The following is a 14613-nucleotide window of genomic DNA, read 5'->3' as shown; positions in this document are numbered from 1 at the left end:
AATAATTAAAAGGAATAAAACATTGCCATAATAGGACATTCTTGGTTTTCTACCTAGTGCAGAATACATGCAATTCTTCTTTAACCAGCTCTTTTTGCCCACGGGGCAAACCAGAGGCATAAATAGAATGCTAAGACAGAAAATAATGAAAGGTCATTAAAGTTTGTGCAATGTATAGTAGCAGTAGCTGGGGACTACACAAGATTCAGTCAATTATTCAGACAATTAAGAAGCAAAAACATAAGCATCTTTCATTTTCTCCTCTTTTCCCATGTGTTTATGGCTATGCTTTTCAACATTATTAGTCACTTAGTTTGATTTGTATTTAAAGAAAGTCACAAGCCAACCTTACCTCTCTGCTTTCTATCAGCAGCCCATCCAATGATTCTATGTGATGCTGTTTGTGTATAACATCTTGTTGCAAAATAGATATTATTTTATCTTGTTCAATGAATTCTTGATGTTTTTTCTCCAGCTGTGTCTGAAGCTGTCCATAAGTAATTCATGGTTTATTATTTTAATAAGCTTTTTTAGAGAATTTGTGCACCTAGATATATCATCCATTTCTATTCACCCACCACCTTAAGAATGAAAAGTAAATACATTCCTAATATCAGCAGTATTGCACAGTCTTAAAAATATCAAGCAATCACAAATGCTTAATATTTCAAAGCAATGGGAGAATCAAGAGAATGAGGGCAGGCAGAGTCTAAATGTGTCATCAGCCAAGACAGTAAGACATGCATATGTTCTTTTGTAAAAGATTATAAGCTTCTTAAACAGCTAGAAATAGGCACAATTACACGAAGCAACAGAATTCTTCTCTAAAGACTGAGAAACCTACCGACAGTTCTCCCTGAACACAGATGGTCATAAGGCTCAGGCTGGCAGAGGTTCAGCAAATGAGAGAATATTGTTAGAAGCTGTCATGGTTTAACTCCAGCAGAAAAAAAGCTATACTTTTTTTTTCCCCCCTAGGTGTTTGGAGCGAAGAACAACAGTATTCTTCCCAAGTCCCTATTTCTCTCCAGTTGAGCAGAAAAGAGGATAGAATATCTCAGAGGGAAATCATGAGATTGTATTAGATGGAAAATGAACTAAAATCAAGAAAGGTAGGTAGAAGATTTAACATTTTAGTGTAACTTTTCATTGGACATCTGCCTCAGAATTACTAAAAAGAAAGCAATTAATATAGGAAGAAAGTTACCAAGTATATCACTCATACATACTAGCATACAAGGAAGGTCTTACTAGTTCAATCTGTTTCTCCATCTCTTTGTGCTGCTCAAAGTGAACCAACTTTGCTTTTTCAAAAGCAGAAGTTATTTGCTCCTGTTCTTCACTGATAGTTGTTTCCAAGTCATGAATGCGCCTGTTTTTTCCCTGGGAAACAGCACCAACAAAAAAGACTTAATAAAAGTATTTAGCTGTGATATTAAATAGTGTTTCATTTGATGATCAAATTCCTCGATTTCATAAAACACAGAAAATACTGAAGTTATACACAGCATGTTTCATCTTGAAGGATGTCACACTATAACATAGGTATAGAATGCCACTAAATGCAGCCACTACACAGAGACAAGGTGTCTGCCAAGGTGGACTACTGGCACAGATTATAGCAACAGGAGCAAGGAACTTCTGACAAAGACAAAAAGATGGAATCTTTAAAATACACCTTTCCATTGGAAAGGGACCACAGAAATAGTTTCCTTTTCAGGCAACCTTAGACCCTTTCCCAAAACTAGAAGAGTTTGTATAACAATACCCAGACTGAAATTTACACTGCTCCAAGTGCTGGATCACCTTCTTCACTTATTACTATTTAGAAGACTTTTTTTATTCCCAGCTCTACATGTATTTCACTGAAACAAATGGCAACACTCCAATATTTCAAGAGGACCAGATTTTCATTGCACATATCATCACAAAGAAAAAGTAACATGTCCATTAATAACTTACCATATTCAAAAGCAGGGAAAAAAATGTTATTTGAAGCAAGATTCAGTTTTTAAAAACAGCCCTGTCTAAAAACTGCACAGATTGTTTAGCAGATCTGAAAGTCTATCCATTTTGAATATGTGGAATAACACTGTTTTGACTTAAACTTTAATCTCCATTTATGTCCTTTTACATAAAAGTAGTTTCTCACTGAGAACATTTTACCATGAGTTCCTGTTCCAACTCAGTATTTCTTGCTGCAGCAGTGGAATAAGCAGTAGTCTTTTCTTCCAACTGTTTCTCAAGTGCAGAAAGTTGAGAAGATTTCTTTGTTATCTGAAATTAAATATGGCACAAAACAGCATGAAGACAACTGGTTTGGGTTTATTCAAGTATTTGTATACACTTTCTTACCATTAATTCCATTTTAGCTACTACTATTTCCTAGTATTTTTAATTAATTATTTCATTGTTTGTTTATTTTTGTATGATCTATTAAACGTTATTACTTACAGAGAAGAATTCAGGACATCCTACCTCAAATTTATGCAATTTGTGATAATTTTCAGTGACATGAGTTAATTAGCTATTACAGATGTATAACATTTATGGCCATTATTAGGAAATACTGCAAATCCCATTATGCTCGAATTCTATAAAGGTATTAGCACCAGAATGTAAACATTAGCATTTTAATTTATTCAACCAGCTAAGAGCTAGCTGAAGCTTAATTTCTTTCGTGACTCTCCAGTAACAATGTTAATCTCTAGTAACATTTAATGAGAAAAAAAATACAACTGTTCCTCCAACATCTATTTCTTAAGATTACATATTAATTCAACCATAACAAAGCAATAAGACTGTGCACACTTTCCATATAACAAATCAATATAGTAGTAGTAAAGCTTACTAACTACATCATCTTTAAAACAAGATTTCTGACAGCTAAAAAAATTAAGGTTGCTATCTTTAAGTTCTTCTGCTTGCTCAAAAGTTTATTTCAACTTTTTCTTAAATAAGCCAGATTTCGAAGTTAATGTGGCAACTGCAGTTTTTCCATAACTATTGTCTTGGCTATCTTTGATTACTGAACTAAACAAAAAGTGACGTATTTTTTCAGTGCTGTTAAGAACTTACTTCTCTCTCTAAGCTACTAGTTTTTGAAGCCTTCTTCAATAGGTCTTCCTGTATGATTTGAAACTGTCTGGCTCTCTGAGCCATGCTGGTCTTCAAAGAAGAATTGTCATCATCTGCTTTTGTCAGTTTAGTGCGCAACTCTTCTATCTCTTTCTGGAATCTTTGCTTCTCCTTTTCAAATTGTTTGCTGATAAGTTCCAACTGTTGACATTTTCTCCTCTCTCCAAGTAGAAAAAATAAATTTAAGATTAATTTACAAAAGAAGACACAAACCAGCACTCCAGCAAATAATCACACAAACCAAAGAGAGGAGAAATATGATTTAATAACAGCATATTAAACTAACATATATAGTATTCTGAAACAATAATTCTGTTTATTTTTTCCCCATAATGTAACTGAACACTGCAGCTTATGAAAGCAAATAAAAAAAACCCTGACAAACAGACAAAAAAATTGAAGACAGCATCATTATATAGGTCCTCTAAAGTTATTTCATGGAGCAGTCCTAATAGTAATTGCAGTATCGATTGCAGAAATTCTGCAACAGCAGGATACAGAGAAAAGAACCAAAGAAAATATGGAGCCCTTAGCGTAACTGCCTGAAGAAAAAATACATGGCTCTATTTTAACACAACTCGTAGCTTGGATATTGATGAACAAGTAACTTAACTAGCAAGAGAAAGAAGAATATTGTGCCTGGAGAACATGGCAATTTCCAGAATTCCAAGGTGGCAAAATACTCCCTGTTCAACCAAACCATACTGGTTAGTTCACAGAGATATATTTAAAAACACTATAAAAACAATTTAAACCCCACCGAAAAATTCCTATTGTGTGGATTAATCAGACAGAACTGCATAGCTATTTCGGTAAGCTTACCTCCTTGACTTCTGGCCAGTTTGACAGGTTCCGTTTCCAGGCCACATAACCTGCTATTTTCTTGTCCATCATTATCATTAGAAAGATCCTCAGCTCCAGTATAGATAGTTAAGTTTGCACAAGGCTTTTGAATTACTGCTTCTTGCATTGCCAATTTAATGCTATTATAAAGGAGGAGACAATTATTTAATATTCTTTCTACATGCTAGTTCTAACACCACCTTATTATCTGCCTATTCTTGCCATAATTCAGTAATGAGAAAGTTATACCTTAGGTCTGCAATCAAAGCTTTATTTGACTCACAACCAGATTCAGAGAGAGCTGCTTTTGTTGAAGAACTGGAGAGCTGGTGTTTCAAGTGGTGCCATTTAAACTAAAAGTTAAAGGAAAAAGATCAATGCAAAATCGACTTTTTATTGCTTCACAGCATGATTAATTTATGTGCTATATTAGCATATGAATTTTAAGACACATACACCAGGATGTTAAAAGTTTGGACAACTTGATCATTAAAATTATTCTCCAAAGTAAGTGCTTGCAGAGCACTGCAGGTTTGTCTCACATTAGTATAAATTATAGGTCCTCTGAAACTGAGACCATTCCTTTAGGTCTTTTTGTACAGGTACTAAAGCATGGACATTTATGCTGTGAAAAATTAAATAACTGGAGATACTATCAGTAATTCCATGTTTTGAACTTCTCACATCATGCTTGCTTTCAGATATTGATGACTGCACTTAATACCCTTTTTTCCCCTCAAGTTACAGAGGGCTTCTGAATATTTCATTAAATTATTAGAATAATCTAAATTTTTTCCATAAAATTTAATCGTATTTTCCAAAAAGGGCCCTAAAACAATTTTTAAGGCTCTTCCAAATAAATGTCTACGGTCACAATAGAACAAAACATAATTTTTATACAAAACTAGTATATTCTCTTCAGCAGAGGTCACTTTGGCAATTCCAAAATTGTACAGAATGCATCATTTGATTTTGTTTTCATTACAGCTACTCACGTTTATACTTCAAAAATAAAGATCTGACACAATCTGTACTCCTGACCTCATAAGTCTCTCTAGCCCTTCCTGCCTTCCCAAACAGTTCCTCCAGTAACCCCAGTGAGTTCACAATTTTGTGTTTTTTCACGAGTCTCCCAATCACAGTCAGTCTAGTGATAAACTTCACCAGCACAAGCCTCAGGCTCATAAGCCAGGGTTCATCCTGGTAAAACAAATGTTCATTTGCAGTCACAGAAGTTGTGCCCTCTCTTTCCTAGTAAAAAAAACTTCCTACAAACACCTCTCCTGTTCTAACTTCTCCATTTCTGAGACTGACACATTGACTTTGGCTGCGTGACACAATGTGTCTGCCATACAGGAAATGTCATACTGTTCTACTGAGAAGAACCTCTGTGCCACATAATAGGACATCCTCATGTTTTAGAGAATATACATACATCTGAAGAATCAATACATAGAAGAGAGGAACAGAAAGTGTAATTTTAAATGCTTGCTAATTAATCATTTCCAAAGCACCTACTCCTTGTTCTTGAATGAGAAGACAAAGTTAAATATTTAAATTAAGAAAACATGTCATCCATGCATCTTGAAAATCAAAGATATTTTACTCAGATTACTTCTCAAGACCATCACAGGATTTACATGCAATGTCAGAACTGTTTAAGACATATAATACAATGTTTAAGGATGTATCAGTTACTGTACCTCTTCAGATGTACTTGGAGACAACTGGGAAATAATAGTTTCTAGTATGTTGAGCTCTTCCCTCAAATCTTCAATTTCTTGACAGCATAATTTCAAGTGGTTATGTTGCTGTGCAGTAAGTGCTCTCAGCTCTGCATTTTCACTTATTAGAGCATTTTTTTCTTTAAGTACTATTTCTTTTTCACTACGTTCACTCTCAAGTTCAATGATCTTCTGATCAGACTGGGTCAGCATTGATACCATTTCAGTGTTCTTTGCCTCTAGAGTCTTAATTTCTTCTTTTGTGCTACGATTCTCTTCCTTTATTTGCCTAAAAAAGCAAAGGAATTTAAAAGGAATAGCTCAACACAGAGGATTTTAATTACTAAACGTACGAGAAGAATATGCCCTAACTATACCATTTTACTAGTTTCCTCCTTCTCAAAATCTAGGATTAGCTCTACACAAAGGACAAAAGTTTTCACTGCTTTACTAAGGTTTCACTGTTACTAAGGACCAAGATGCAAATTGCTATCAACAAACAAAAGGAGAGAATAAACTACTACTTGTGCTTAAGCAACTTATTAAAGTTTTAAGCACTATCAGGAGTCACTGGTAGGAAAGAGATCAAGGAGGCTTTAACTGTGCTGAAGCTAAGGAAATTTAAGAAAATTATAAAATAACTATACAATGATACCTAAAATCACAATGGATGAAGATAACATACTAAAACTGAGCTAGTCTCGAATTCTGCTACTAACAAGAGAGGGAGGGGTCCTATTTCTTCTCTCCCCTCATATCTGACTGTACAGTGAGCCAGTTGTATTTTTAGTCCATCACAAATTATTTACCTTTCAGGTACCTGTTGATTTAGCAAACTGGATTAGCTCAGCAAAGGTCCTGATGAATGCCAAACCCAGTGCAAGTTAGCAAAGAAAAGAGGGCAGTCTAGAGGAAAGAACCCCATCAGCAGCAGAAAGCCATTTATCAGGCTCAAGCTAGTCTAAGAGCGCTCACATGCTGCCCACGCTTGCCAAAATGGCCTAAAGAACAATTGTGAAGACAGGAGCGTGAGCATGGACAGCGCCTGTGAATGGGATCCCCAAAACTGTCTGAGAAGGTGTTTGTCTAAACCTAATAATGTTAAAGACAAACAGCTGATGGCTGTCATCTCTCATTAAAGTAATGAGGGAATTACCAAAAGACTTCTGAAACAAAGGGCAGTTCAGCTTGAAAAGAAACATATAAGGAGGAGAAAAATTTGTAACAGAGGGAAAAGGACTTTGGAGTGGAAACAGAGTAGCAGTCCAAACCTGGTTTGACACTGCCAGAAGTTGCAGCCAGCATCTCAACCTCCGTTCAGGCCTGAGTGCAGCCTCCGCATTGCCTGCCAAAAGCATCCTTCATTCTAGCTAGGGACTAACGACATGGTGTGCAGTAAGCAGGGACTCACACTGGGTGGTGTAAGTGAAGTCATAGGGTGGCTTCTCACCGGCACTGCAGGCAGCAGAACAGGCATACACAAAGCCAGAGCACCCACATCTCCCACAGATGCAGTGTGCGACCAAGGGAACCTGTGCTCCCAGAAGGCTTGACAGGATGTTTCTTGTTACTGGAAATATGTGGTAGCATTTGAGATTAGAACTTTTAAGGATTGGTTATAGAAAATAATTTAGAAATGTGTAAGTGTATGCTAACATTTTTTACCTGTTTAATATTATTGCTTGTCTGTTATATTGCTGATACTGATCCTAAGTGTTCATTGATGCTGGTCCCGATTTGGTTTGAACTACGTGAATTGAGCAGCACATTGACAGTGACTGTTATTATGTGTAATTTCTTCTCAAATAACTGTACAGAGATTTTTAAAAGCTTTTGTGTTACCTTAATTGCTCTTCTAGGAGGTCTAGATCCTTTCTGTAGCTGACACACTTTTCAGTCAACATCTCTTTTTCTTTTTCACAATTATTTAAACGTTTTCGCAAGACTACTTCTTCAGCTTTAACCTTAAAAAGCAATTTTTTTTGTTACTGTACAACAATAATGTGAGCTTCCACGGCCAACAGGCTTTTTTAAAAGAATACTATAAACACTATGCTGTTTCTTTTTTTCTTTCTGGTAAGCCCGTAGATAATTCTGTTGCTCACTGTTGTGAAGAAAAGGAGAGGGGCAAAGAAGTTTTCTTTTTTCCTGTTATTTGGGGAAAAAAATGTAACATTATTTTGGTTTAATATTTTAGAGTATATTTGTGGTTGGCAATCTCCTTACACAAGGAAAGAAGTCTAATCAAATAAAAATTGTCTATGAGAGCTGTCTTAGGCCTGTATTTTCTCCTCCCACAAGGCAGGAAGTATTAAAAATTTTGACTACTGGAACTCTGGGAAATGACTTCATTTTCTTCTTAGCTCTTCCCTAGCTCATGTTTCATTGAACAGGTTAGACAGATGGAGTCAAAAGAGTTCTTTTAAAAAGATCATATACTTTTAAAATGTAAAATTCCCATCTAGCAAGCGAGAGACAGAAGAAACAGCAGCAGTGGTAGGATACCTCAAAGATGCAGACTGTCCAGACTGTTTAAAACTGGAAAACTGAAGTTATCACCACATAGAACTTTCCCACCAACAAGCAGAAACAACTGACCCCCTGGTGAACCCATTGCTGATTGCTGCCTAGCTTACTGGAAGAAGCAAAGTCATAATAGCACGGCAAAAACAAGTGAAGAAAAATCCCTTACCTTTTCTAATTTTTCAGTTATTTCCTCTTTATACTTTTCGAAAGCTCTTGTCAGCTCCTCTGCATTCAACAAAGCTTCATTTCTTTGCTGTTCTGCTCTGCAAAGAAGCATAACAACCTTAAAAATCACAAATTTCAGTCACTATGTATCTCTTCCAGTTACTGAAAACAATTACTAAATTAATTGCTCCAGGTATCTTCCCTTCCTCTTCCAACTTTCCAAGCTCTGGATAAGAAAAGTTTCACATGAAGCATAAATGAATTTTAAATATCATTTTTACATATTAACCTAAACAAAATTCTAGTAAGACTAAAAATGTATAAATAAATAGTTTTGAATCCCCTTCAAGAAGAGTTTGATTCAAATAATCCTCCTGGCCCTTAAAGACTGGTTTAGGGACTGGGGTAGCATGGAAGGATAAGGATAGGAATGTATAAGGAAGCAGAAGATAGCACTACTCCTTAAAATTCAAACTGCTTAAGAGGAACAGAAAAGATTTTGATACTGAAGGGAGCTCTTGTGATGGAATTATGGTGAGAGTGACAGGAACTGATCAAAGGATAAATTATTTGGAGGATACTGGAGAGATGGCATCAATAATAGGAAAGGAAGCTGAGACTGGGATGGTATCAGGTGAGCAACTGTTCAAAATAGCAACCCAGCCTGCCTACTACTTCACTCTATTGCTCTGCACCCCTGCCCCTTCTTTACTTTCCCCTATCATTATTCACTAGGGAAGAGGCTGGAACAGTCACCTCAGGACAGCTCAGGTATGCCGTCTGTTCAGGACACCCAACACAGGCACACAAAAACTACCACTGCTCAATAACATTTGTTTCTCTTCTACTAAGGGAACTGTGAGGACAGGGCAAGTGCCTCATCTAAGAACAGCCTACCCTCAGATCGGTGTTCCTCAGTCTGAGGACCACTGCCCTCTTGGAGATGGCAAAAGTATTCAGGGAAGGGGATAAAGGGATTTCAGAATAACAAACAAAACAGGGTTAGTCTAAAGCACTTCAGTTTGCTTGGCCAAAGAATAGTAAGTGGTTGTAATTACTGATTAAAAGCAAAATGTAATAATTGTTAATACTAATACTAACACTGTACGTTGCCTTTAACACCCGTCAGAAGTTCTGTTTTTCTAAAGTACCAAAATATTTACATTTGCAGGTGGTAACTAAGTACAGCTAGTTCCAACCCTACATGCTCTGAATGAACAGTGAACATAAATCAACACATTTCTTCATCAGTAGCACAAGCCCCACAGTATTTCCATTTGTCTAGCTATAGGAAGGTCAGAGATAATTTCATGGGTAGATACACAAGTCAAACAAGGGTTTTGCATTCAAAGGCTCAAGAAATGCTTTCCTAAGTCATTAATTCAGTTAATCTTTGCCCTAGATAATACAGTTAAATGAACTGGGCAGGTAGGAACCTTCTTATTTATTTCTCTCATTTCTTTAAAATTACATTTTGGAAGTGATAGGATTGTATATGGTAATTTCCAACAGTCAAAAGAAATTACCTAACCCTCCCAGCAGCCACACAACCACTAGGCTAAAAGAGGTGACAGGAAAGGGAAATGGGGATTGGGATGGAATTACAGTACCCTTTCCAGCAGTACCATATAGACAGGTAAGATTAAGGATAACATAAAAATTAAGTTGTGCTTCTATCACTTTCCTCACAACAAGCCTAAAAATACAGCACTCGGTACTGTTGAACACTAAGTACTGAGCCTACGCTGTGAGTTCTTGCAAGACAAAGTAAAAAATAATTCAGGAAAAATATATTCTGGATACATTTCAGCTCTCCACTGCAGAACATCTATTCAGAAGGGAAAAAACAGGTGATAAACTGGTTACTAGTGTACAGTATCAGCCTGCAACTACCAGCAAATTCCAAGATTTTACAAGTGCCTATTTAAATAATTAGGATCTTCACATGGAATTTCCCCATTTTTTTTTTTAAATAACATCCTTAAAGCAGTGTCCTGGCTCTTAGCTGCGACAGAGCTAGGTTTACTTTTAGTAGCTAGAATAGCACTGTATTTTGGTTTCAGCCTGGGATTTGTTATGAGAGAAACACTGATAACACACCAGTGTTTGCATTTTTGTCACTGGAAGTGAAGGACTTTGTGTTCTGTTAGTCTACAAGTGCAAGATCTAAGGGGCCAGGAATATTTAAATTAATAAGCTAAATTGGCATTTGGATGTGCCAGTGGGATGTTCCATATCATATCCTGTCATGTCCAGTATATTAGTGAGGGGCTCTTCCTCTTTTGGTTCTCTCTGGCTTTCGCTCGGGCTCTCACTTTTCCCAGATTGTGGTTTCGGTTCAGGATTGTCGCTCCTCTGGGATCGTTATCTGGGAACGGGCCGGGCTTGGTCGGCAGGTGGTGAGCAGTTGCACTGGGTATCACCCAATTGCATATTTTATTACTGTTATTATCACTATTATTTTAATATCACTATTACTCTGAGTTTTATTTTATTTCAGTTATTAAATTGTTCTTATCTCAACCTATGAGTCTCCTTACCCTTGCCCCTAGTTCTCTCCCCTGTCCCCTGGGAGAGAGTGAACGGCTGTGTTGGCTGCTAACCAAGTGCAACCACCACAGCAGAGAAATAATTTAATTCCACAAAGTAAACACCTGCTAATGGAAATAAACTTAGGAGTTATTATTTTGTATTCAATTTATTAGAATTACTTAGTTACCTCTTTCCTTGCTTGCTTCGTTCAATTAACTCCATTTTTAGATTTTTATAGTCCTTTTTATATCTTTGCAACATGTTTTCTCTTTCCATCCCTGTTTTCTGGCTTTGAACTAGTTTATCTTCTGCATCTCTAGGAAATAAACAAAACATAATTAAAAAATAAAAACTTTTTTGTAAAGAAACTAGATTTTTTTAATGTTCTTTTCTGCACATGAAATTTGAGAAGTTCTAGTCAAACATGCTGCAACCCTCAAAATTAGGTTTGGAACATCCATATTCTCCAGACTACCCAGGAGTATGCCTGCAGGATGGAGTGGTGCCCAGACCTCACCAATAGGCATCAAGTGTCACAACTGCCAAAGACCCAGATGGCTGACTTTGTGTTATGGGATCTGAACATAGAAATCACCATTTTTCTGGCAATAGGTATGACTGGTAAGGACACACATGTGGGAAATAACACTAAACTATAAATTAAATATAAGTAATTTTGCTTCTTTTGTGAAGACAGACTACTGAGATATTAATTGAATATTATATAGCATGAGGTTGTAAGATAAACTGACAGTCAGTTATGTCTTCCTGACAGCCTCTGGACAGTCTTTACACTACCTTTATTTGGACACTTGCCTCAATTAATATATTAATGAAGAAAGAATCCTTTACGCTACATGCTGCACAGTCATGTCTGAAAACATATATGCTTGTTTACTACAGAATATAGACAGTCATGTAGCATTCAATCACTCCAGTCACTTATAAGGGCATATTCATGTTTAGCATACGTTATAAACTGGTTTCATTTACCAGCCTTTATTATTTTTATTCCATTTCTTAAAGTACATTCAGTGCAAAATAAAACACCTCCCTCCTCCTATATATGGCTCCAAAATGAAAGTTTCAAGCCTCAGATTACATGACCCACACAGTACCAGTAATTATGCCACTGTGAAAGAGAGACTGGACTAGCAAGCAGACCACAATAAAATGTTGGTTTAAAAGTACACTTATTACCTCAGAATTTCATCTTGAGCAGAAACTTCTGCTTCCAAGTTTACAATCTGTTCTTTCAGCTTCGGAATCCTGACTAATCGTGTACCTAAAGTCGATTCAAGATAAGAAATCTGAAATACAAACATATTTGGGGTTTCATTAACACTTGCATATATACGTTCAGGTGAGATGCATAAGAACAATCTGCTTACTGAATGACACAGTGCTCTCAACCTTGCTGTAGAAGACGCTTGTTCAACTACATAAACTGACCTCGAATTTTCTGCTCATTTAATGTCCTTGAAGTTCTCTGGCACCATTCCCGTGTGGTATGCTGTCTAGCAGAGACCTCTTTATATGTTGATCTCGTCTCTTGCTTTTCCACAGATTGCCAGACAGTCAAACATTTTGTTTATCTACTTATTTGTACTGTCTTGGAGATAACATTTCTCAAACAAAAAGCATTAAGCATAACTATGATTTATTAATGTTACATATAAACCAAATACAATACAGTTGTCCTGAAAAAAAAAAAAAAGTACTTACAAATGTATATTAAATCAGTAATGATTTATTAGGTAAATATCTCCTTCTAACTCACCTTCACTTTTTCAAAATAGCAATATTAATCCAACCTGAAAGGTCAACATTTTTCATTTCCTAGACAAATCACTACTGTGCCATTTTTATTTACATTAATCTTAATGCAGCTCAGATGTGAATGTACAGCACTAAACACATTACTGAACTATTTTCTTTGTGTATTCTTAATTTTGTGACTTACTGGCTTTAGATTAAACTTTGGAACACTAATATATAGAATTCAAAATTAATATAGTTGTTTTGCTCATGGAGAAATAGATTACAAATTATTCTGTTCCAAGATTAAGCTGAACATTACAAAAAAGAGAATACTAAACTTTAAAGTTTAAATATTAGATTTAGATAGACTGAGACAAGACAAAAAATAGTACTTTCTGCTTGGAATTACAGTCTCAGAAGTCATGATCACTGAGGCAGTTTTTTGGGTTTGGGTTTTTTCTTTCTTTTCAATGAATATACTAAAGATACTTACTCTTGTTTTTGATTGCATCAATTCAAAATTCATTGTTTCCACTCTGTTCTTTAGGTAGTGGTTCTGAGAAGTCAAAGATGCATTTTGCTCATGAAGGGCATCCACCTTCTCCTTAAGATGTTCATTTTCTTCCACAATTTTATAAGAAGATGTGGATACTGAGTAAGACTAGACATAAAAAAGGGCTTTTTAATATATATCTATACACACATACACACACAGTCTTACATATGCATATGTTAGCAATATATACAGCAATGGAAACTCTGCAGAACGAGTGTGTTTAAATCATATTATGTTTAACAGTGCTCCATTAATATAAGTGCCCAGGGCTGGAGTGTATCAACTCCAAGCCCTAAAAGCAAAAAAATATTCATATACACAGCAAAGAATAGAAAACCAAAGTAATAAAAAGAAGTAATGAAGTGCAATATTTACTTCATATTTGCTTTGAAAATCCTGGCAAGATATTTTACCAGCATCCTTCTTGCAGTTGGAAACACCTTGATAGTTGCAACTAGACTGAACAAGGTCCTCCAGAGTGAAACCTACAGCCTCAGCAAGGCAGTGGCCATAAGGTTCGCTTGTACTAGTGCTAAAAGAGAGAGTAAAAAGTTGCATTTTTTCATTTATTCTTTTTCTTATTTCTTATTTCATTTTTTCTTTATTCTTTTTAAATTCCTCATAAAAAGTATTCAAAAGAAAAGCACAGAAGGAGCTACTCGCAATAATTCATGATACTGAATAAGACATATTTCCACTAGAAGAGACCAGCTGTTCTCATTCCCAAACACACTTATACCTGGAAAGCTCTTCCTCTACAGTTTGTAGGTTTTTTTCAGTTTTCCTCAGCTGATTCCGTAATGAATGTAAATTTGCAAGCAGGTCTTCATCAGCAGCACTTTTAGAACAACTCCACATACTATATTCCATTGGTACCACACATATGGCTAGAATAGTATTTAATATTAAAACATGGTTAAATGTACATGAACATTATTTGCAAAGATACTTTTAAAGACACCAAAATAAGGCAAATAGAAAAAAAAGGAGGGAAAAAAAAGAAAAAATAAATACTCAGTTTCCAAATGTAAGCATACATTTTGTACACTACTTCTTCACACATTCACTTGATAAAAATTATTTTGTACAAATTGTCTTTTTTTGAGAAAAATAGCTGTGTGTGTATTCGCAAAGCATGAGAAGCTCGATGAATTGCCACTTACGGAAACTGGAGAGCTTGCTATGCGTTAGCTGGCAGGCTCTTGTACAACACACCTCAGTTAGTCGCTTCAGAAACCCCACCCAACAGGCCGGGGGCTGTTACCTACAAAACTAACAGCACACACACAACGAACACACAAAATTTGCCTCGTTGTCCAGTGACCAGCGAAATAAAAAACAACCAGAGCGGGGAGGACCCGAGGCGGA

General features: G+C 36.0%; 1 protein-coding gene across 1 annotated transcript in view; it reads right to left on the bottom strand.

Moving 5' to 3' along the window:
- The window catches only part of CCDC18 (coiled-coil domain containing 18), a 22647-nt gene extending 8529 nt beyond the window's left edge, over positions 1–14118 (bottom strand). The window contains exons 1-14 of the mRNA XM_010174670.2: positions 13985–14118; positions 13621–13771; positions 13183–13350; positions 12129–12238; positions 11116–11244; positions 8398–8494; positions 7548–7669; positions 5685–5994; positions 4231–4334; positions 3961–4121; positions 3079–3299; positions 2167–2277; positions 1252–1383; positions 353–487 (exon numbers count right to left, since the gene is read on the bottom strand). Of these exons, the coding sequence (XP_010172972.1) occupies positions 353–487; positions 1252–1383; positions 2167–2277; positions 3079–3299; positions 3961–4121; positions 4231–4334; positions 5685–5994; positions 7548–7669; positions 8398–8494; positions 11116–11244; positions 12129–12238; positions 13183–13350; positions 13621–13771; positions 13985–14115 (2082 nt within the window). The 5' untranslated portion in view covers positions 14116–14118. The remainder of the gene's footprint in view (positions 1–352; positions 488–1251; positions 1384–2166; positions 2278–3078; positions 3300–3960; positions 4122–4230; positions 4335–5684; positions 5995–7547; positions 7670–8397; positions 8495–11115; positions 11245–12128; positions 12239–13182; positions 13351–13620; positions 13772–13984) is intronic.
- Positions 14119–14613: the final 495 nt, after the last annotated feature.

The sequence above is a fragment of the Antrostomus carolinensis genome, unplaced genomic scaffold (assembly GCF_000700745.2).
Source record: "Antrostomus carolinensis isolate BGI_N321 unplaced genomic scaffold, ASM70074v2 scaffold44528, whole genome shotgun sequence".
Lineage (NCBI taxonomy): Eukaryota > Metazoa > Chordata > Aves > Caprimulgiformes > Caprimulgidae > Antrostomus > Antrostomus carolinensis.
This window is presented reverse-complemented; position numbering and strand designations above follow the sequence as displayed.